The sequence below is a fragment of the Nycticebus coucang genome, chromosome 10, assembly GCF_027406575.1.
Source record: "Nycticebus coucang isolate mNycCou1 chromosome 10, mNycCou1.pri, whole genome shotgun sequence".
NCBI lineage: Eukaryota > Metazoa > Chordata > Mammalia > Primates > Lorisidae > Nycticebus > Nycticebus coucang.
Genome location: NC_069789.1, coordinates 9222943 through 9247701, shown reverse-complemented (window position 1 = coordinate 9247701; position 24759 = coordinate 9222943). Strand labels below are relative to the sequence as shown.

The 24759-nt window shown below is 43.7% G+C and overlaps 1 protein-coding gene across 2 annotated transcripts in view; it reads right to left on the bottom strand.

Annotated features, from left to right (window-relative positions):
- SMYD3 (SET and MYND domain containing 3) overlaps window positions 1-24759 on the bottom strand; it is a 607450-nt gene that overhangs the window by 93309 nt on the left and 489382 nt on the right. For both annotated transcript variants that reach the window (XM_053605887.1, XM_053605888.1), the window contains exons 9-10: window positions 12297-12384; window positions 4868-5042 (exon numbers count right to left, since the gene is read on the bottom strand). In XM_053605887.1, coding sequence (XP_053461862.1) covers window positions 4868-5042; window positions 12297-12384 — 263 coding nt within the window. The remainder of the gene's footprint in view (window positions 1-4867; window positions 5043-12296; window positions 12385-24759) is intronic.

The following is a 24759-nucleotide window of genomic DNA, read 5'->3' as shown; positions in this document are numbered from 1 at the left end:
CCTTACAGTTTACCAATTTTTCTGCCAAAGCTTGAGGAAAAAATTAAAAAAAAAAAAAAAATCACTCGCAAAGTGAAAACCAACGTAGCTGCTGTGTGATTTACCGGCAAGCTTGAAGTTCCAAACCCTTGACTTGTAAACATGCCAGGCTCACAGACTACCGGATGCTTTCTACTTTTCTTTCAACCGACCTTTTTTTTTTTTTTTAATCAACAAAGTACAGAAACTAGGGGAGCTGAACTTTCCCTCTTACCATCTTTCTCCTCCTCAATGGGATTTCATACCCCCCCTCCCCTGATCACACCTATTAAAGTCTCTCCACCATTCTTATTCTTCTGTCTCTTTCCCAAGTTACTCACAAAAATGTCATTCCCACCACCACAGAAAACTATTTATGGACAACAAAATCAATACCAACCAATCTCATTCTATAACGCGGGCTTTGATCAAGGAAGAGGTGAAGTACCTTATATATTTTGAAATAAATTCAGATCAAATACAATAAAAATCAGTGTCACCCGTTCTTAGATTTTCTTGAGGAATGAGTGGCATCTTGGTGGGTGGGAGTACAATTTGGTGAGTTATCCAAATTATTTTTTGTTTTTGGTTTACATTTTTTGACAAATAATACTTATACATATTTAAAGGTACATAGTGATGTTGCAATACATATAATGTACAGCAATCAGATCAGGGTAATCCATCACCTCAAATATTTATCATTTCTTAGGATTGGGAACATTCAATATCTTCCTTCTAACCACTTAAAACTATATATTATCATCTCTAGTCATCCTACAGCGCTATAGAACACTAGAACATTCTTCCTATCTAGCTGCAATTTTGCATCCTTTAACAGACCTCTTCCTAGAGCCCCCCCCTTCTATTCTTCTGTTATCTAAATTTAAAATGAACATCACAGTTGGGCACAGTGGCTCACGCCTGTAATCCTAGCACTCTGGGAAACAAGGCAAGTAGATTGTTTGAGCTCAGCAGTTCAAGACGATCCGGAACAAAAGCAAGATCCTGTCTCTACTAAAAGTAGAAAAAACTGTCTGAGCGTTATGGTGGGTGTTTATAGTGCCAGATCCTGGGGAAGCTGAGGCAAGAGGACTGCTCATGGCCAGGAGTTTGAGGCTGCTGTGAGCTCGGCTGATGCCACAGAGCTCAACCCAAGTGACAGAGGGAGACTCTGTCTCAAAATAATAAAAATAAACATCACTTTTGATGCAGCAAGTGAACATTTAGGATGTGTCCTACAGACCAGTCACATCAGTACACCAGGAGTGTGAATCATCACACTGTCTGACACAGTACACACAAACGGAGCCAAGAGAGACTGATCTGCAAGTCACTGGACATTCATGAGGTGAAATCCCACATATCTATTAGCAAGAATGAGGGCGATCTTCAGGAGCTGATCTAGACAGATGTCGACATGATGTTGTAAAGTGAAAAAAGTAAGTTACGGAACATGGAATGAAGAGTCAGTCCTGTTTTTTCTTTTCTGGCTTCCCCTTTCCTTTCCTCTTTTTGTCCCTACTCCTCTCCACACCACCTCAGTGGGCACATTCAACACCTCAGTCGGGACTGAGTCTTTCTCCAAATGAGACAAGAAGAACAATGGCAAAAAGAAAGGAAAACAGGAGGAGCCGTGTGAACGGCTGTGGGGGGAAGAGTATTGAGAGTGAGGATGTAGAAGAGCTGGGAAAACAGCATTTAACATAATATAAAATGTAATTTCAAAATAATCTGCATTCAAACTTGTTTTGTATTTTCGTCTCCTTTTTAAAGTTTATAGAAAACATTAGTAATCTTATAGGCTGAGGAGAATTTCGTGGGCTTCTCTACAGATCTCACCATAATCTATAAAACAATCTTTCATAGAAAAATGCATTATAAGTCCTAAATTACAAACCGCTAAGCAACTTTTGGAATCTGACTCATCTTATGCTTAAGATTTGACTAAATTAAACTTTTTAATAAAATTTTAAAAATACCTTTAAATTACTTTTATTCTGCTTAAGGTTTAAATGCTAATGGCTATATGACTATGTGATATAATCACAGATATGCAAACACTCTCAGAAGACTTAATATAAGCTAACACTAAAGATCATCCATTTTGTTGTATGTAAATTATTTCCAATTTGCTTTATGTAACATAAAAAAAACCTAATGTTGAGTTGCATCATATAAATTAAGTAAAATCTACTAAACAAAAATAAATGACAGAGTAACAAGAAGGGAGCTCAGGGCAGCGATTTGGATAAAAATGGATTAAAGTCGCTTTCTCCTCTAAGGCCAGCAATTAAAATTTAGCCAAGGTCAGGAGTGACAAAATCATCACTAGAGACTTGACCTCAATCCAGTTACTGGGAACAGTATATTAACATTGTAAAATTGTTATAGCAGATGGCAATCCAGTCACCTCTTGGTAACGCATGCCCAGCTAACTGTCCATGTCCTTGGCTAACAGAGAGCAGAAAGCCCACCTGAGCACCCGCAGGGGGCTGACAACACACAAGGCACATTCTCTCAGCCCACGTGAAGGGTGAAAACCACTGCCAACACCTAAGATTCTTAAAGAGCTTGCAGGGCATCGGACCCGTTTGCATACATTCCTTATTTTCACTTTTGCCTGAGCAAAAGAGAAAAAAAAAAAAAAAGGCAAAATACGACAGGATCTACCCCTCCTCTTTCTCCTGACTTTCTGGGTTATTTACACCCTTTTCCTCAACTGCAATTTGAAAGCAAATGGTTCAGATCTCACTCATGTGAAGTGGACCAATGCAGACTGGATTTCTTAACATACAGAAGAGCACAAAGCGACTCCTTAACGTGCATTAGGGAAGAGAGACCGAGGGAGGCTCTGAGTGTCACCCAGGGTAAGAACAGAGTACACATTCACAGGGAGACTGTGACCTGCCAACACCACGGAACATAACCAACGTGATTATGGGGCATATGCTGGTGGATTTGGCCTCATTCACAAGAAGGGCCTCTTTGTTTGACTCCAGTTTAAGTCAGTCAAGCTGCCAGTTAATTAAGGGGTAAGTTAGTGCTTCACAGAAGCCTTGGGAGGTGTGGGGAAAAGACGGTTCAGAAATAACATGCAGAACAGGCATCCTTGAAGGTGTGTGGCCTTCCTTATGGAAGTGCTGCACCAATCCAAAGTTTCTGTGCTTCAGAGTCTCCTGGATTCTGAAAGGGAGGGGAAGGGACAGGAAGAGACAGCACAGCAGCGTGCGGCCAGGGGAGCCCAGGAGGAAGGGGGAGCTTTCCAGTCTACGCCTCCTGGCTGGAGTCCATCCACTCACCCAGCAGCCTGTGGTTTGGCTTCCTAAGAGCAAGCCTCGAGCCCTGGAGTTCAGAGAGGTAACACCAACCATCTCATTGCAACACTGATGCTCAGAGAACGAAGCTTTATCTCTTTGTATGCAATTCATATTTCCTGAGAAGCCACAAGATTCATCATACTGAACAGACATTCACTGCTCATGGGAAAGTCTACAGTCTCAGCCCTCAAGACAATCGCTTCTAAGTTTGATTAAAGTTGACTCATAGTTTGGATTCCAAAGCTCTTCACCCATAAGGCAGTGGAAGAAACCACCTATAGAAATCCTGAAAACACCCTCAGGGTCACGCTGGTGCCATCCACCTGGCTGGTAGAGCTTTGTCATCTTTAGGTTCCTCGTAGCCTGCCCCAAGCTCTAGGCCCAGACCTGGCTTCCTGCCCAATGCCTTCTTTCTGCGTTCCTACCCTTGTCAGAACAAACATCCTAGACCTTGGATTCACTTTTGTTCTCGTCGCATTGATCCTGGTAACTTCTGCTCCCAGCTGTCTCCTGAGGCTCTCCTCAGGAGAGGAAGTTCTCCCTCTTTTGCCTGAACCACGTTGGACAGGTCTGACACAGGGTGACACTGTATTTGCATGGTCTGCAGAATGGAGTTCAGTATTTGCCCAGAACGGAGTCCCTGTTCTCCAGGGACCTCTTCTCCATACAGTCTTCCCAGGCCCCAGGTGCTTTCAAGGTATCTTTCCGGCAGTGACCTTTCTGTGCTAGGGAGTGGGCTATTTCAAACTTACATTACGGTACAGATGTCTCTGTGTCCTTTCCCTTGGGCTGATCTCAGCCTCTACTTCTGGACTGAATTTCTCAGCTCACTACAAATCAGGGCCTGGCGCCCACCAGAGTTAAACATTCAGTATTTGACTTCAACAATACCCGCCTCTCAAAGTCTAGAGAAAAAACAACTGCTGGTCTGGAGGAGTGGAGGCCAGTCAAGGAGCAATCACCAGTATGTCCTTCACTGCCTCAGTGATGCGGTGGAGCAGGGCTGTCTCCCTGTTCTCTTGCCTGGTTCACAAGGTGGTTATGAAGGCAAATAATTCAAGTAAAAGGATAAACCCTGACAAATGCAAGGGCCCATCATCACCGTCAGCCAGACCGAGGGCCCCACACTGACCATTCTTACTTGGACCAGCAGAGGCTAATGACACAGCCTCTGAAGCTGGGTCTAAGCCCTGTGTTCCCTCTCTAGCTCCCCTGGCACCCTGTGCTGGCCTTAGTCATTGTGGGCACCACACTGGACTGTAATCTGCCCCACATCGAGACAGCGTCTAATCTGTCTCTGTATAACCACAGTGCCTGACACGTGAAAAGAACTTTACATGAGATAAGTGAATGAACAAAGTAAAAAATAAAAAAGTAATAAATAAACCAAGGTTTGGCTTTACACATTGGGTGAGAAGCAGATGGGAACACTCACTACGGAGTAGTAATCAGAATGACTTCACAACATCGATCTTTCGCCCAAAGGAATGACGTTCCGGCCTTCACGTCCGCCCTCCCCCAGGACTTGCCTGTAGGGCTCCATGGTCCGAGTGCCGTAGAACAAGGCCTCCTCCAGCAGGCCAAGGTTGATGCAGGCATCCATGGCGCAGTCGAGCACCTTCAGCTGGTAGATATTGATATCGGGAAGCCGTTCTGAGTTGCCGCTAATAATCGTCTGGCACATGGCCAGAACCTGTTCCCACTCTGTTATTAACCTGAGTTAAGGATTCATTGTCTGCACCAAGGAAAAACAAAAGTAAACTGAGATTCTCCAAAAGGCCGAAGAGCTCCCAGGCACAACAGGGAAGGAAGCGCCCATCATTTCGCACAGATGAGCTGCCTGAGAACACACTTGAAAAACAAAAACGTGTAAGTGGCATCTCAGCAAAGTAAATTCTGTTTATGTCAACAAACCATCTTCTCACCAAGCCTGTGCTGCGGGGGATTAAAATTTCCCAAGAACCATCCTTTCTTCACACTCCCATGTGTCTCCCCTTTAAATCTAGTCATGAAACGAACGAAGCTCTGTAACAAACTAAAGGTTAAATTAGTTCAGCTTAAAACATTTGTTCTGTTAGCTTCTGTTTCAAAAGTGATCTGAAATTAAAGAAGCTTTAGAGAGATTCCTTTTATAAAAGGAGGAACTCACGTTTGTTTCTGTGTTGTTTGAGTACTGAGCAGACATGAAACCAAATACACACCCAGCCCACAGGCACATCCTAGGAGAAGGGATTTAAAAAAAAATCATTTCCACTAGACCTGAAGCCTATACTTAACCAAACACATTCAAGTTATTCTTACTTTAAACACAAAAAGAGACAATATTAAGAACAAAGCTTATGGCGGCGACTACAGCTCAGTCAGCCACATAAACCTAGGCTGGCAGGTTCGAACCCAGCCCAAGTCTGCTAAGCAACAATGACAACTGTAACCAAAAAATAGCTGGGTGTTGTGGCGGGCACCTGTAGTCCCAGCTACTTGGAGGCTGAGGCAAGAGAATCACTTAAACCCAAGAGTTTGAAGTTGCTGTGAGCTGTGATACCATAACACTCTACCCAGGGCGACAGCTTGAGGCTCTGTCTCAAAAAAAATAAAAAAATAAAAAAAAAAAAATAAAGACAAGGATTATGCATATAAATTGCTGACAAGGGGACATGATAGTTTAGAAAGGGTGGAGAGAAGACCCGTGACAGGGACTTTTTCTCTCCTGGTTAATACAAGGGTAGGTAGGCTTAAGTTACATTGTTTGCATTTGTTAGGAAGAGTCTGAGTTGTATCTGAGTCCTTCACCCAGGAGGTGCTCCATGTGCTCCTACCCCCTCCGCCCACTTCCCCTTTCCCTCTTCTTGACTTGAATTGTGTCTTTCTCTCTAGACAAATCGACCATTCATCTATTAATTGTTCATCTATTAGTTCCTTTTTTTTTTTCTTCCAGTTTTTGGCTGGGGCTGGGTTTGAACCCACCACCTCTGGCATATGGGGCCAGTGCACTACCCCTCTGAGCCACAGGCACCCCCCATCTATTAGTTTCAAATTAGTGGTGAGTACATGGTATGCTTCTTGCTTTTCCATTCTTGAGATACTTTACTTAGGAGAATATTCTTCAACTCCATCCAGGGAAATACAAAAGATACGAAGTTTCCCTCTTTTTTATGGCAGAATAGTATTCTATGTGGTATACATACACCATGGTTTCTTAATCCATTCATCAGCTCATGGGCACTTGGGTTGTTTCCACATCTTTGTGATTGTAAAATGAGCTTCTATACACATTCAAGTGCAAATGTCTTATAATAAAATGATTTTTTTCTTCTGGGTAGATACCTAGTAATAGATTGCAAGATCAAATAGAAAGCCTACTTTTAGCTCTTTGAAGATTCTCCATATTTCTTTTCAAAGAGGCTATATTAGTTTACAGTCCCAACAACAGTGTAAAAGTGTTCCCTTCTCTCTGCACACGCACCACCATCTGCAGCTTTGGGTCTTTGTGATATAGGCTATTCTCACTGGGGTCAGGTGATATGTCAAGATAGTTTTGATTTGCCTTTCTCTGATGATTAGGGATGATGAAAAGTTTCTGATAAACCATGAGTCAACTTAATGGCATGGAGCCTCGGTAGCTGCAGTCAGAGGATTGAGGCAATGGTATATGGAGTGTGCTATGAATGCCTCCCAGGTGAATCACCTCAGCAGCACAGCAGAAAGTGATAGTTCGGGACCCTGGGACCTCACGTGGTTTCTCTGCTGTGCTGCTGTGTCAGGTGAGGTGGAGACCACAGAGGGTGAAGCTCTAGTCGGCCTTTCTCCCATCTCTACCCTACCGTTCACCAGTGCAGCTCTAAACCCATCTGCTTTCATATGTAAGCATTCCAGTAGAGAAGAAGGTTTAGAGATGCCACGTACAGCAGAAACGGCATAGCTTTCAACCAGATAAAAGTTAGGCTCAAATATTAACTATTCAAGAGTTGATATTCTGGCCGGGCACGGTGGCTCACGCCTGTAATCCTAGCACTCTGGGAGGCTGAGGCAGGTCCACTGCCTGAGCTCAGGGGTTCGAGACCAGTCTGAGCAAGAGTGAGACACCATCTGTAAAAGTAGCCAGGCATTGTGGTGAGCACCTGTAGTCCCAGCTCTTTGGGAGGCTGAGGCAAGATAATAGCTTGAGCCCAAGAATTTAAAGTTACTGTGAGCACTCCACCAAGGGTGACAAAGTGAGACTTTGTCTCAAAAAAAAAAAAAAAAAAAGATGTTCTAACAAAGTCAAAGTACTGTGACATGGGCCAGAAATAAAATGACTAATGTCCTTGTAAGAATTAAATAAGATATTATATGTAAAATGAAGCAATTCTTTATGTACTCTATGCTGAACCAGGCAGAATTCTGGGTGCCAGGGACACAGAGGGAAAACATTTATTTCAGGGGTCATGACAAAAGTTTTGAGATACACAAAAATCAAGAAACAAAATCTGCATGGATAGAAACAGATGAAGCCCTCCCAGCAACACTGGTGAACAAGCTGAAAGTTGCACATGTGAATTAAAAGGAACCCTGTTGACTGTTTCCTGGAAGCAAAGTAACAGACCATAACACAGTCTGTCTTAAAACTTCCACAGTGACCTCTGCAATAGAAGCTTACCCAAACTAGGTACTACACAAAAGCACCTTCTTCCTGCGTCATGACCTCTAGGCTAAACTTAAAGAAAATTGTTCAGTGGAATGAGATTGATCAAACTTCCCCTGACTCTCCCACCACTGCCCACTCCCACATGACCCAATCTCTTCCCAGTCCAGGGCTCTCTGCACGAACCTCCCCCCCCAACATAAAACCCTCTTCGTTGATGTCTTAATCCACTATTCCCAGACCCGAGCAGACAGCCCACCTTCAATGCTCCTTTATTCCTCCCCCTCCAGCAAAATCTACCTCGCCTAGTCCATACCCTCAGGCACTACTTTCCAAATCAGCAGCACATACTTTTAACAAATCAATCAAGCCACATGTGAGAGTGGGGACCAATATATTTATAAACCTCACAGGAAATATGTTTTCTTTTCAGCAAGGGTCTCCTGAAGGCACAATACCTTAGCCCAGGCGTCCTCAAACTTTTTAAACAGGGAGCCAGTTCACTGTTCCTCAGACCATTGGAGGGCCGGACTATAGTTTAAAAAAAAAAAAAAAAAAAAAAAACTATGAACAAATTCCTATGCACACTGCACGTGTCTTATTTTGAAGTAAAAAAACAAAACGGGAACAAATACAATAACTCCGCTTCATGTGGCCCGTGGGCCGCAGTTTGAGGACGCCTGCCGTAGCCCAAAGGATGACTTACCTCCCTGATGGGAATTTCAAGCACCACAGTGCATAGCTGAGGGCCCTTTAAATCACCCCCCTGTAATTTTAGGACGAGTACTGTCTTAAGGGAGTTCACTCTGGTCCCAGAGGAGGTACATTTATTGGAAGAAAGTGAGCTGGTGATTTTCTTTTGTATTCCTCTGCCACGTAGTTCGCATTTAGCCGAACGCACCCCACCCCCACCCCAGTTGGGGGCAGCAGTATCTTGGGCAATGCGCTCATTTGTAGCAGAATGCTGGGCCAACCTCTGTGGCTTTTCATTTCAGAATTAGGTATCTGACCAACTGTCAGGAGGAATGACTATGTTTTACACAATGCTAGACGTTTCTGTGGCAAGACGAGCACCTTGTTGTAACATTGTACTATTCGACCTCCACTGTTATTTGCCTATTCCTTTATATATATGCTCCAGCTCATTCTAACGAGGTTAGGTGACAGGCCTTAGGAGAAAGAGCCAGATGTGATGTTCTGCAGCCTCTCTACTTCCTCTCCCAGTAAGCTGGAAGGGACTGTGTGCCAATTTCCCTTCTCAACACTGGCAACTGTCTCCTGGCAAACAAGGCAAAACCTTTCCAGTAAAATACCCCAGTGAGCAAAAAATAAATGGAGTAATTTTAACTAAGAGGCTTTCCCCCCAAGCTACTGCTGACATGTATTTGCTCAAAGATTTAGTCCCTGGCATCCATGCAGTGCTGACTGCAAGTCGCTCTGTTCCGGTGAGGAGTTGAGCTCCAGACCTGAGCAGGCTGGACAGCCCACCCAGAGGAACAGATTGTTGAGGGACAGAATCTATACTTTGTTTCCTGATACTTTTAAATGACCGTAAGAGGATTCATGGGGAATCCTGAGCAAAGAAAATTCACTTGAGAGTCAAAGACTGTCAAACCATGAGTTTTTCTTACTTGGTAATACTCCTTCCTCTACTGCCTCAAAACTCATCCCACAGTTTTCCCTCCCTCTTAAAGTCTAATCTCTTGTGCATGGCATCCAAGACCTTGCCACGTTGCCCTTCTCAGTACCGAGCAACAGGCCATCTGCCGTGGGACTCCCACTCGTCCTCCCAGGGGCCACCTCCTCTGGGAAACCATTACCCTCCCAAAGGTGACTACTGATGCCCCACGTAAATATCTCTACCAAAATATGTAGTAATTTACGTTTTACTACCCTCCTGTGTGCGAGAATCATGAGTACAGGGCTATATATTCTAACTTCTGCCTGGATCATAAGGTGCCCAGGCACCCAGCACAGAGCTATAGTGGTTTTTAGTAAAACTTTGTTCAATTGAGCCTAAATTGTAGCTGGGCTGTCTAAGGGACCCAATTCTGCTGCCCAGGACCACACAGAACACGTCTACTCCCTGCACCTGGTGGCTCTTTGAGCTCATGAACACGGACTTCTTGCTGCCAAGTTGGCTACTTTCTCCATGCTTTATCCCATCTATAGACAGGTTTTCAATCCTCTTGATTTTGATTCCACTCCTCAACAGTTACTTTAGGTTTTCTATTTCTCTCTTAATATATTCTGCCCCAAGGTGAATAGAAAATTCCAGATATGACCAGACCAATACTCACTTTTCTCATTTTATCTTCTACATTTCTATTAATACAGCCCAAGATCATGGCAGTCTTTTAGCGGCTATATTATATTCTTAAATATTATTAAATTTTGCTCTTTACTAAAGCCCTAAAATTCATTCACATATTCTGCTGCTAGGCTTTATGGATATTTATACACAGGAACTTTTTAACCCAAATAGAAGAGTCTATACATGCTCTTGTTAAATTTCACCTTTTAAAACTCAGACACCATCCAAACCTGCAGGGATCTTTTGGGCTCTTGATTCCGTTGCCCTCTCTCTGCCATCCTTCCCATCCATACGCCTTTGGAAATTTAATGAACCTGGGCTCTGTATCTTCATTCAAGGTATAGAATCAAAGGCTGAAGAGGACTGAGATGGGAAAGGAACATTCCAGAATGACGGTGATCCAATGAGCATCATTTTTTCAGTATAGCTATTTAACCAGTTGGTAAGAGGCGTGGTTTTGCTAGCAACTAACATAAATTCATCGACTACCTTTTGTCAAATTGCGTTCTGAAATCTAGATACACACGTTACCAAAGGAAGCCATGATTCTACAGATTCACCTGCTCTTAGTGAATCCATACAGCACAGTTTATGTTTCCATTCCTTGCTGACCAATTCTAGACTCTTTACTAAAACTGCTAATAAACTCACTGGGCTGTAGATTTCAGAAATTGCATACTTTACCTTTAAAAACAGAAACATCTGGGGCAGCGCCTGTGGCTCAGTCAGTAAGGCGCCGGCCCCATATACCGAGGGTGGTGGGTTCAAGCCCAGCCCTGGCGAAACTGCAACAAAAAAATAGCTGGGTGTTGTGGCGGGCGCCTGTAGTCCCAGCTACTCGGGAGGCTGAGGCAGGAGAATCGCCTAAGCCCAGGAGTTGGAGGTTGCTGTGAGCTGTGTGAGGCCCCAGCATTCTACCGAGGGTGATAAAGTAAGACTCTGCCTCTACAAAAAAAAAAAAAAAAACACAGAAACATCTGTCTACCTCTCCCAGCCTTTAAATTCTTTAAACATCATTGTCAGTAGATTAGAAACTTCATTTGCAGATTTTTTTACTGCCTGGAAGATAATTTACTCAAAGCATCTGAATGACCTTCTTAAAAATCTTTTCTCCTCTTTTGGTCTTTATCTTCTTACCTTCTGGCTTCTTTGGTCATATTTTTGCTCAAGTGAACGCCTCTTCTGGGAGTGCCCCCCCCCCCCCAACCTCAGTCTTGCCTATCCACATCCGGTCCCTGACCTAGGGTGCCTTTTGCACAGTAAGTCATCAGTGGAGCCTTCCCAGATGACCTCAGTCATAAGCATCTTATTCTGAAGTTTAACCCACCATAGTTTCTACTATTTATGCCAAGAAAACTTACTATGTGGAAACTCCCATTGCCTTCGTAGTCATGGCTGATTTAATATAAGCTTCTAGGTCTGAGGGTTAGTGGCATTAAATTATTACAAGGATTCTAAGCCAGTGGTCCCCAAGCTTTTTACTTGTTTGGCACCAGGGACTGCAAGGGTGGTTTCATGAAGACAATTTTCCATACATGGCTAGATCAGGGGAGGTGGGGGGGCTGGGACAGAGGTGGAGCTCAGGCAATGATGCTGGGCAGCCCAATTCCTAACAGGCCACAGACGGACTGACACTGGCCTGTGGCCCAGGGATTGTGGACCGCCATTCTAAGCTACTCTTTCCTAAAGATGTAAGTGGTTACTGGAGGAGGGAAACTTAGAAATTTATAGAGACTATAGAGCTATTAGAGACTATTACTTACTTCCCTACTATCCCTGGGCTGTAAATTTTGATTTTTATCTGTTGGTGATGAGGTATTCACGCTGATCTCCCTGAAATCTTCCTAAGCTCTTTACCAAAATTGTTAGCTGGCATCGGGGATGCAGCTTCTGACTATGGAAGAGAAGGAAGACCAACGGGCATGGAGAGAGCTAATCCTGCCCTTGTCCTTGTTACCACCAGCCTCCAGACAAGAAGGAGGCGATTCCAACATCCCTCCTCCACCCCCAGGTGAAAGGATACTCCAGTGTGCCTTCAGTTCTTCAATTTGTTTCAGGGATTCTTGAACGTCCTTCCATACTTGCTCATCACCAGCTAGCATATCAGCATCCTGCTCAGAGAGGAGGACAAATAACCCAATTAAAAAACTGGACAAAGGGTATATACAGACAGACATTTCTCTGGGGAAGATATACAAATGACCCGAAGCATACAAAAAGATTTGTGACATCATTTATCTGTCATTAGGGAAGTACAAAAGCAGAACAACAATGAGACACTACTTCTTACCCACTAGCACGGTTATAATCAAAAAGACAGATAATAACCAAGTCTGGGTGAGGATGTGGAGCAACAGAAACCCTCATACGTCACTGGGGAGAATATACAACGGTACAGCTTTGGAAAACAGTCTGGCAATTCTCCAAAGGTGAAACATACAGTTAGCATGTTACAAAATTAGAGTTATCATATTAACAAATGCGGCTTCTAGGTATGTAGCCAAGAGAAATGAAAACTTATGTTCAACAAAAACTTGTACGCAGATACTCATGGCAACATTGTTCATATTAGCCACAAAGTGAAAACCACTCAAGTGTCCATCAACTGATAAATGGATCATTAAAATGTGAAATATCATACAATGGAATTTTATTCTTCAATAAAAGAAATGAAGTGCTGATACACGCTACCACATGGATGAACCTGACAACACCATGCTAGCTGAAAGAAGCCAGTCACAAAAGACACTTGGTTCCAGAAACATGCAAAGTCCAGAGTAGGTAAATCCAGAGGCAAAATGGATCAGTGGTCACCTAGGGCTACGGGAGCTGGGGGAGGACTGCTAAAGAATAAGCATTTCTTTTCTCAGTGTTAAAATGCTCTAAAGTTGATTGATGCTGATTGCATAACCCTGTAAAGAGACTAAAACCCCCTGAACTCTACGCTTCGACTGGGTGAGTTTTATCATATATGAATTATACCTCAATAAAGTTCTTACTGTTAGAGGGCACCCAACATCCCTCTCCCTGACACACCACTGTTCATGACCACTCTCCAGATGACAAAATTGAGACTCAAAGATATTAAGGGACTTGCCCCCAAATCACTAGCTTGGAACCAAAATTTAAACCCACGTCTGTTTGATACCAAAAGGCTGCATTCTCATCCTAAACCATCCTGTGTAACACAGACACTGATACGGTCCCTTTAGCAAGCGCAACAAGTCCCAGGTCTTTAAAGCTGCACTGTCCATTACAGTAGCCACAGGCACATGTGGCTGTTTCAGTTTACATTAATTTAAATCGAATACAATGAAAAGTTCAATTCCTCAGTACCAAGCACGTGTTAAGAGCTCAACAGCCACATGTGGCTGTGGCTACCATACTGGACAAGCCAAATGTGTAACAGTTATGTCACGCCAGAAAGTTACATGAAACTTGATTTCAAACCCAATGAACGTCATTTCAGGCTTCTGGACAACAGAATTCTAAAATAATAAATTAATTTGTTTGAAGTCATGAAATTTACGATCGTTTGTTATAGCAGCAATAGGAAACTCACATAGTGCCTAACTTATCTTTTGTTCTTCTGGTCACTGGGACTCTTTGCATATGCCCCTTCCTGCACCTAAAATTAATTTGATCATTCATTTATTCCATTAACACTGAAGTGCCTACTGTTCTAGGCAAAGGGGATAAAGAAACCAGATAATCATGTTGTTTACACTGAAGAGGTAGGAGGAACACAGGGACACACAAAAATAAATACAGGCTGGGTGCTCCTAGCTCAGTGGTTAGGGCACCGGACACATGCTCCGGGGCTGGTGGGTTCGAACCCGGCCCCGGCCTGCTAAAAAAAAAGAAAGAAAGAAAAATAGCCCAGTGTTGTGGTAGGTGCCCATACTCCCAGCTACTAGGGAGGCTGAAGCAAGAGAATCACTTGAGCCCAAGAATTTGAGGTTGCTTTGAGCTATGACGCTATAGCATTCTACCAAGGGTGACAAAGTACAACTCTGTCTCAATAAATAATAAAAACAAAAAATAAATACACACATATAAACAAATGTCAGAGGAAAAACAGGGAACAGTGATGAGGACTATTGATACCACTGAGTTCTGCTTTACATAGGGTGATCAGGTAAAGTCTCCCTGAAATGACAGTCGAGTAAAGATCTGAAGGACGAGGAGGAGATGCAAGCTCTAGGGAGAAGGGCGAGGACCAGGTGTGTGCCCGCATGTTCCAGAACAGCATGGAGGCCAGTGTGGTGAGAGCTTGTGAGCTGCAGTTCGCGCTCCTGCTATGTTCCTCCACTTAGCTGTAAGCTCTTCAGAGCTAAGCTTTGACCCTGACTCTTCCAAATACCTAGCACAGAGTCTTACTCATAACAAATGCTCAGCTAAATGTCTGCAGAACGAATCTGGAAGAAGAGAACTAACATTTACTTCCTAATGATCTGAATATCTCTTGTACGTATTTCTTTTCTTTTTCTCTTGTTTTTCCTTTAAGAGACAGAGCCTCAGTCTGTTGCCCAGGCTAGAGCACAGTGGTGCCATCATAGCTCACTGCAGTCTGGAATACCTGGGATCAGGGATCCTCTGACCTCAGTCTCCTGAGTAGCTGGGACTACAGGTGTACACCACCACTCCTGACCCGATTTTTTCTTTCTTCTTTTTCCTTTTTTTTTTTTTTTTTTTTTTTTAAGAGATGGTGTCTTGCCATATTGCCCAGGCTGGTCTCCAACTCCTGGCCTCAAGCAATCCTCCTGCCTCAGACTTCTGAGTCGCTGAGATTACTGAGGTCATTTGCTGCACCCAGATGTTTCATGCATTTTAATTATTCTCATAACAAACATCTTTGAAAGTCATCAATATCTACAATTTACAAGTGAGGCAGAAGATCGTTCTGAAATTTGGACAAGTTACTTGTCCCATAACTGCCAGAGGTAGAATTCATATCCAGGTCTGCCTGGCTTCAGAGCCCACGCTCTTTCCACTAACTTCATGTTTAATTTGATGTTTTATTTTCCTGGGCTTGTTTAAATGGTGGAACTTATGTCTGTGACTTAACAGATTTTTTTTTTTTTTTTGCAGTTTTTGGCCAGGGTTGGGTTTGAACCTGCCACCTCCAGCATATGGGGCCAGCACCCTACCCCTTTGAGCCACAGGCCCTGCCCAACTTAACAGATTTAAAATATCTTCAACCCATGGTTCCTAAGGTCTTCCTAGGAGAACTTGAAAAGGAAGACTAAAATTCTCCACCATGGAATCCACAACAAGGTGAGAATGTGGCCCAAGGCAGAACATTTTCACATGGAATTATATTCACACCTAAATCTGCTTCCAGTAAACATAATCTGATTAGCTGTTTTAGATCAACCCTAAGCCTGTATTTACTAGACAGAAGAGCAAGCAAGCTTTGAAATTGCTCCCTAACATTTAGAAAGGATACCTCGGAGAGCACTATATACTGGAGTTACACAAAGCTACACTCTCTGACAACTGTCAGCTCTCTGTGACTGTCTCCACACTCATCTCACTCCCCTCCCCAGTGTGGCTTCCCCTCACATCTATGCCTGTGAAGGGTCCATCTCCCTTCTCTCCACACCAGGCTGGTGGAGAACATTCAGTTGTGTATGTACATAAACAGGACATCTGCACAGAAACAGAAAAGCCACTTAGAGAAGTGTAATTTAAATCTACTTTTTTAATTTGTAAATAGAATAGTCAATTACTATGTTCTTTTTCCACAGTCTCTAAGGTACGAAAACTGGTAAATTTATGTCCTTATTTACATTATTCCTTATCCAGCAAAGATACTTACTATAATTTAGGATGAGATTATTTAGGGAAAAAAAATTTTCTTCGATTTAGATTTACTGTGTAAAACAAGATGTGAATGGGTGGGTCCTGAAATTTATTTTTAAGTGAAAAACATTCATTTTATGCTTATGATTTTTTTAAAGCATCTAATATACTATTGCTAAATTTTCTAAAAAGGACAAACATAACTCAGACTGTAAGCAGAAAAATTCCTAAGGAAGTTCACTATCCTGGGGAATGATTGAGAACCTGCTGGTTCCTGCACTAATGGTGCCCCTCTCCTCACCTGCTATGTGACTCTGGCAAGCCTTCCCCCTTCCTGGCCCTCAGCTACCTCACTTCCAAAATGAGCAGCTAGTCCGGATGACTGCTCACATTCCTTCCACCACTATGGCCATTTCAGCACTGCAGAGATAATTCAGCTCCGCCACCGGAGACCACTCCCTTGCACAGCTCCAGAAAAGTTCTTAAAAGGCTTGTTATCATTTTAAACCAGCAAATCATGGAACTCATTCATTTAAGGCAGAACTGTGCCACTGTTCTCAGGGAACAGTGAGGCTCCTAATTTCTTCCTTCTCTAACCACTCAAACCCTCCAATACACCCCTCCCAACTCACTCACCCCCCCCTCCGTTCTCTCCCGTCATAGCTCCATCCCACAACCCCACCCACGCCTGTCTCTCTTACTGTGCTACACCTGTTTTTCCAAAAGGGAATCCTGTCCAGACTCAGATCACCATTTCCTGCCCATTCCTTGGGTCACCACTCCATTTACTTCTTTGCTTCTTCCCATTCGCCCCTTTTAGGATTCAGGATCCCCAGTGTACTCCATCAGGAAATCCTACTTCTGCCTTCCGGGTGAGTCCGGCCCTCCTGAGCCACCACGCCTCCTCTGCACTTCTCTCTCAGCACTGTGCTGTCACTAATCCCATGTCTCCCCGCTGGCCTCAGAGCTCCCTCAGGGACCAGGGCTACTCTTATTTGCATTCCCAGTGGAAACAAGAGCGAGTGACTGAGGAGAGACAAGTGATTTTCCACACCCGTAGATAACAGTACAGGAACAAAATACCTCAATCCACCGCCAAGGAGAATCCCATCCAAGGAAGTAGGTTGTTCTTTTCACAGCACACTTCTACCCTGACTCCTAACCCACCCATAATTTATGTTGGAAAAGGTTATGTTCCCACGGTAGCTGTGAATATTTGTCAAATGCCCAGGCATTCATCACCATTTGGGATCTATCTAAACGTGACCTCTCTCTCCCAGCATAAGAATCCCACAGTGGCTCAGGACCCTGCTCTCTGACAGTAGCATCAAGGGTTATTTGGGTGGTGGGCTCAGTCAACTCCCCTGGCTTCTACCACAAACAGCATCCTAAGCCTCTTGTGTCCATCTTGGCCCAGATGTCCCTTGTCCCATTTAATCCCTGGATGGGTCAGTGAGGCCATCCAGGTTCTCTCGTACATAGCTGCTAAATCAATAGCTCAGGATCATATTTTTAACTGTGAAAATAGGTACCAGATGATGTGAGATAATCTGACTGCCACATAAAGGGTGCCATTCAACATGATTACATCCAATTGGCCAAATGTTTCCTTTGGGTTTCAGAGTGGGAAGTACACCTGCCAATGTGCCAGTAGTTACTATGAATTAGAAAGCCACGTTTCTGCATAGGATAAGGCCAGAATCCAGCAAAAATGGTTGCACATACCTTTGGGAAAGTGACCACAGGCTCTACCAGGTTAAACATCAGAGCACCCCCCACTCCAGATCCACCTTGTAGCTGGAAGACTTGAACAGATGTGTTCACTTAGCTCACAAGCGTTGGATGTTAAAACTCAGGCACTGATGCTAATTTCAGATGGTTTTCATTAAAAAGAAGAGGAAGAGGAAAAAGGCAATCTGCTTTCTAGTACTTCCTGTTATCCAATCCTCATGTAAACCCTAATTAGATTGGAGACATGAGTATAGGATGGAAAATACAATTAATGAACATTTATGAACCTGTCCCGTAATTCAATAATTCTAGTATCTTAAAATAAGAAAAGGTTTTTTGTTTATGTTGTTCTTGTTTTCGGTTCTCAAAGTACAATGAGATCCAAATATAGTGTCTGCACTCAGGAGAAAGACTGGGAAGCCCTGAAATTTAAAATTATGAGAGAAACAAAGTATAATTTACAGTGCCTTTGAGGTACTCTGGTTCATGGATAATATACTGGGAATAATAGATTAAGATACAACGTCATTGAAAATCTTTGTGATTAACAGGAAATCTCTCTGCTGGAACCAATTTCCACCTCCTTTGGCAGAAACAACTGAAAGCAGTTCAGACGTAACTTGAGGGGGAAAGCAGCTCTTTCATAAAATGGAAAAATAGTGCCTAAAAATAGATCATTCACTATTCTAACAGCCACAAACCAGTCAATGGGCATTACAGACAGGAAAAAGGAAAAGGAAGGAATGTCCTTAACTTGAAGCACAAACAAATTATAATATGCTCTAATTAGTGATTAACAAGCAAATGGACATAATTATGAGATTCTATGAAAAGAACACTGGACTCAGAGTTATAAGATGTGGCACTCAGTCCCTGCTCCATAGCTGCATGACCTCGGCAAGACATTTAACTTCCCCAAAGCAAGTTTCCTCAGTGGTAATAATTTCCTGAGTTGATGTACCTTCTCACCTCTTCCTTTGTACCCTCCAGAACAGCGGTTCTCAACCTGTGGGAACTGTATTAAAAGGTCATACCATTAGGAAGGTTGAGAACCACTAGAAGCACCTACGTCCTAAATAGCACAGTGCACTGAGTTTTTAATTCCCACTCTCTAGGCCAACAGGCGGCTGACTAGAGTCGGCTTTGTTTGGTGGGAAGGAGAAAAACAGGGTTATCCTAGTCCGAATGGAGGGAAGTGGGAGGTACATTACAAAGTAATCGAGAACCAACCACACCTTGCCCCCACACGGCTGCACATCCAATTCCCTTTGCTTGGAAGGCTCTTCCTCAACTTTGTCTTTCAAGCAAACTCTTCTCATCCACCAAGAGCCAGACCAAATAGCCTTCATCCAGCACAGGCACGATGCTTTGTGCCCCGGGTTTCAAGACATTTGCTCAACTATCTTGTAGCAATGAGCATAGCTGTGGTGCAGGTGAAAAGGATGCCATCCAGATGCTGTTAGCAGTCCACATTCCAAAATTACCTTTGCAAGCCAAGATTAAAATTGGCTTGCAAAGGTAATTTTTTCAAATGTTTCATAAAATTATGTGATCTTACTGCCTATAACTTATGTCCACAAGCAGGATGGAATAGGGCTCTGAGCTCTGAGTCCAAGCAGCTACTCACAGCCTCTCAAGAGCCCTAAGTTCCAGCTCCCTCCTCCCCATAATAGGTGTCCTCTTCACAGGTTTGAGAGCCTTCTCCAGCTGGCCAGTCTTGTCACTGCTTTGGATCTAGCTAAGGAGCACTTGGGTAACTGCAGGCACTAAACCTGATCATCACAAATGCGATGTCAAGAAGAACCCAGCAAACTGCTTAGCGGCACAGGGCAACTTAATTACCTACCATTTAGTCTGCAGCTCTCATCAGCATTTGCCAAATGCCCGTTTAACCTCATGTCTCAGGCACAAACAGGGTTCCACTCCCAACTACAAATTTCTACAAGGCCACGCATGCAAACCCACTGTAGTATCAAGGTTAGGTCACCAGCTCTGCAGAACGGCCATAGGATGTGAAAAGTGCCCTTCATAGCTTCTGAGAAAGGAATGCCGACCTTGAGTGTGTAAATTTCTTAAACCACCAGAGGACTTTCCAGCTACAACCTCAACACTGTCCCTCCCTCTGTGGGGTAGTGCCATTTCAGTAAATAAAACTTCTCAGAAAAATTAGCTTAATTGCTTACATAAAATCAGGAAAAAAATAGAATCTACACATTTAGGGCAGTTTAAGAGCCTACCTGTGCCAGTGGTGTTCGCCAAAAATAGCCTTTCATATGTAGCCTTTTGTAGAAAACTAGCATGATGGGCTGACATACGAAGGCAGTTAAACATTCCATGAAGACATTTAGGAAGGAGACACTTCCTTGCACTTCCCCCTATGGGAATGATATGTTCCTGAGAACATATAGTAGGGATCATATGAAGCAGAAGACTATGAGCTTAGCTTGCAAAAACACATTTAAGCAGATTCTTTTTCCATTTGTAGAGAGACAATTGAACGCATGGCCCTGCAGCTGTAAATTCATACTGTGTCTCCTCAAAGAATCCTGCCAGGCTCACTGTGTAAACATCACAAGGTGGGAGGTTTGAGACTGAGAAAAATGCAAAGATTTTATAGGAAAACTTCTCTAATGCAACAGCCATTAAGATAAAGTACCCTGCAAATGTGCCCTCTAAATTTCAGGGAAGGTTTTGTTTTAATGGAAATCAAACCCAGAGCCCTCTGGTCTGCCACACCTCCATCTTGTATATTTTCTCCTTTGGGAACAGCTGCTTTGACTCTCTTCTACAGAGAGGAAAATGCTTTAAACTGCCGCAGAACAGATTCAGGTCAGGTTTAAGGGGCAATGTCCTGATAGCAAAGGTTGGGATCATCTAGATGAGGATGCTCCAGACACATTTAAAAATGGGATGAGCAATAGCATGTTGGGTTCTGTGGTCCTGGTATATGGGAATGTGCGACAAGCAACCCCCATAAAGTAGAACTAAAAGAGGCTGGACCCCAGTTCTATCTCTGCCACTGGGCAGCTGTGAGACCTAGAGGCCAAGAAGGCCTCCAGGCTCAGCCTGTCCAGGTGAGAACGTGATTAGGGTTACCATGGAGATGGAAACTAATCCTTCCAACCCATTAGTCACCTGCACCTAAGGTTTCTGTTGTGCATGTGCCTGTGGCAAGATCTGAAATTCTGAGAGTGGAGACTTTGGAATTTGTAGTTGTGCAACAAACTGCAAACACCTTCATTTCATTTTTATTTTCCCTTCATTCCATTTTTAAGTTGAGTTTCCTCGCATGTCAACTACCTACCCAAACACGGCATGCAGGACGGAACAAAGACTACCCCCAGCACAGTACTGTGCTGTGACAGCCCAAGAATTTGACAATGATTATTTATTTCACACGTTCCCTGTAACATTTGTATGTATAATAATTAGAACGGACAATCTTCCAAAGTCGGGCAAATATATGATATTTGCTTATCTGCTCAAGCAAGCGTATCAGATTATTTAATCTGTGGTCCTGAATCAAGGGAATAGTTTACTTTGGGTCCACAATAATAATTTCAGATAACAAGTCTGGGGCACAAGTCTAGACATACTTTTTTTAGGAGGTAATCATAGGGGTAACCAAAGGGAATTATTTAATTTGACATTAGAATATTAACATCAGTTAATGAAATGCCCAACAGCTTCCCACAACTTTTCAGAGTTGGGTTGCACAAATTCCCTGGTTCTTACTCACACTTTGTAAAGCAGCACTGAAATCCTCAGACTATGTGTCAAATAAGCCAAAAGTTCAGTATGTCATAGTTTGCAGGAAAGAATTACTTTAATATCCCAGCCTTATTTTCTTTTAAAGCCCAAAATTATATTTTTTTCTATCAGTAGAAATACAGCCAGTGCTCCCTCACTTATTCTAAACCAAATCTGTAGTCTGTGAATTAATCCAGGAAGAGATCTGTTCCTGGAAATGGAGAGCTGGGTCACACCAGGAGCAATCACCCGGGGCCGCAGGCACTGTTTTCCCCCTTGCCACAGAGAACGCTAAGATGTCAGCCACGGAGGACTGCCGAAATCACTGCTTTGTATCAGTTTTTGTTGTCTTTGTGAGTCACATTCATTAAGGGTCAAAATTATACAGCCCTGGCCATTTGCCTTTAACATGTCTAAGGTTTGGGAGGAGAGAAGAGGTGAACAAATTCCAGGGTCCTGCTCTTTTTGCTCCATTTCATACCCATCAGATTCTGCAGCACGAAGTCGCCAGGACTCAGATGCTCATCCTGGCAACTCTGTGTCCTGTAGAAGTGAAGTGCTGGCCGACTGCACAGCGAGCCTCCCCTTGGCACCCCACCAACAGCAAGCACATGTCTGCATTTTAGATTCCAGTAAACTCTAGGCTGGCCCTTGGCCAGGGGACCTCTTTGTAATGTCAAAGATAAAAGCACCGGCCATGTTTGGCACCCTGCCCCCACCTCCATTCTCTTGTAACCGTGTCATAAACCAAGCATTACTGTTAACAGAGCCTTCCAGACAAAGGTCTGATGGAGCTTCATAAACATTACCAGATGATGATAGGGGATGTCCCCACTTCACAGGAAGAAAAAGAGGTACAGGGAGGGGCCAGTAATTTCCCTCAGGAGATGCTGGAAATCAGGGGAGAACTGGAAACATATATTCAAATAAATACTCAGAAGACTTCACCCAACTGCCCACGTCATTGACATCTTTCAATAGGACTTGGCATGCTGGCAACATCGAATCTCAAGCATGTTCCAACAGCACAGGTATAATCTGTGCACTGATGCCTGGTAAGGTCCAGATCCAAGTTTGGGCGTAAAAGACGGGGCATAATTCTCTCCTTTCCTCTTCCCAGTGTGATCCCCACTTGGCCCAGATCACTACCGAAATCTGCCTAAGTCACAGGTATCTCTCTCTAGGACTAGGCAGCTGATGCTACTTGATGGAGGGTCTAAGAAAGCATCACTTCCTGATTAGTTTTTATTTTCTTTTTTGGGTCAAATACTTTATGGGTCAAAATTATACATCCCTGCATGCCTGGCCATTTACCTTTAATATTTCTGTTTTATTATCCATTTAACTTTCTGGATTACTTTGTGGTTTTTTTCTTGTTTAATTTTGTTTTGTTTTGGGGACAGAGTCTTACTTTGTCACCCTGGGTAAAGTGCCATGACATCATAGCTCACAGCAACCTCAAATTCTTGAGCTTGAGCAATCTTCCTGCCTCAGGCTCCCAAGTAGCTGAGACTACAGGCATTGGCCATTATGTCCGGCTAGTTTTTCTACTTTTAGTAGAAGTGGGGTCTCAATCTTGCTCAGGCTGGTCGCAAACTCTTGAGGTCAAGCAATCTACCCACCTCAGCCTCCCACAGTTTAAAGATTACAGGCGTGAGCCACTGTGCCAGGCCTCCAGACTACTTTGCAAATAAGATTTTAGTGTTAGTAAATGCTTATCAACTACACTATATGAAGATTTCTTTCCTGGAAGTAAACAAATGTAAAAATCCCTCTTGCTCTGTGCAAGAACAAGGAGTACACAAAATTTCATTGTGAGGGCTCAGCAGGAGAAATCCCGAGTTATTCTTCACCAGCGGGAGCTGGGTTGTTCTGAATATGCTCACTTTATGTATCAGAGACTTTAATTCACTCCAGGAGTGCTTACCGGCTCCCCCATAGTTATACACACAACAACACACCCGCATGCACACAGCACAGAAACATGTCTTCAGAGATACCGAGTGCTCCCTCAAACCGCAGGCCTGTGTTCCTCCAGCTTTGGGTCGCTTCCCTGCTGTCAGGGCCTACTGAACTGGGTATGTATTCAGAATCATTTGAGGAACTTTTCAGAACACAGGGGCCCAGGTCCCGTCCAGACAAATGCTATCAGAGTCTTCTGGGGCAGGCAGATATCTGCAGTCTTTATAAGCTCCCCAGGAGATTCTAATGTGCAGTCAGAGCTAAGAACCACCAACCTGGTCTTTGCTTCCCCAGTCACCATTTCTAATTTACGTGATTACACTGTCACTTTTCATGCCAACATCGCTAAGATCTGCTGCAAGTGCTCACGGTTTTGGCTCTTTTTCTTGTCTAGTCAATCTACAATTGCGTCTCCCATGCTCTGTATTTTTGTGCCTAAAAAGTGCATTTACCACAGATATACAAAGTGACTACATCCACAGCTTATGACCAATATTGTACCTTTAGATTGTCCTTAGTTCGATATATAACATTTCCCAAATGCGCGTGAGGACCAAGCACCGGAACTGGGAAGACACACATGAGACGTGGCCTCTGCATTGAGAAGTTCACAGTCCAGTGGTTGAAACAGCCACATACGTGTATCACTTCTAAGAGAGGGTGGGTGATGATAGAGAGAGAAGTCCTGGGACTGTCGGAGCACAGAGGCAGGGCCCTTTGCCCAGCCAAGACCAGGGAAAGCGTCCTAGACGATGATGCCTGAGCTCAGGCTTAAAGGCTACAGAAATATTTTAGCCAAGAAGAGAAAGCAAGGGGGCCAATCCAGACAGAGGGAGCTCCATGAGGAAATGGCGAGGTCTGGGAGGGGACCAAGCTGTTGGGTCTTCCTAGTCCCCTGTGCATGGCAGGATTAAGTGCCAGGGAGAGTGAGTGGCACGCCTCAGTCCTCGCAGCCCTGCTGGGGAGTTATGTCCTGCTCAGAGGCTGCCTTTTTCACCGCTGGGAGCTCATTTTGCCCCCTAACCAGGAGGCCTACTTCAGAATAAGTCCACAGACCTTAAGACATAGGCTGGATTAAATGCTTTATGGGGACAAAGGGGAGGAGGTAAGGGTTTAGACATGAGGGTGAAGAGGCGGGCAGGGGCCAGATCAAAGGGTGAATTTCATCCTGCGTGTGCAACGTAGAGACCTGGGACGATTCTATAGATAATCACTGCATTTTTCAAATATTTATATGG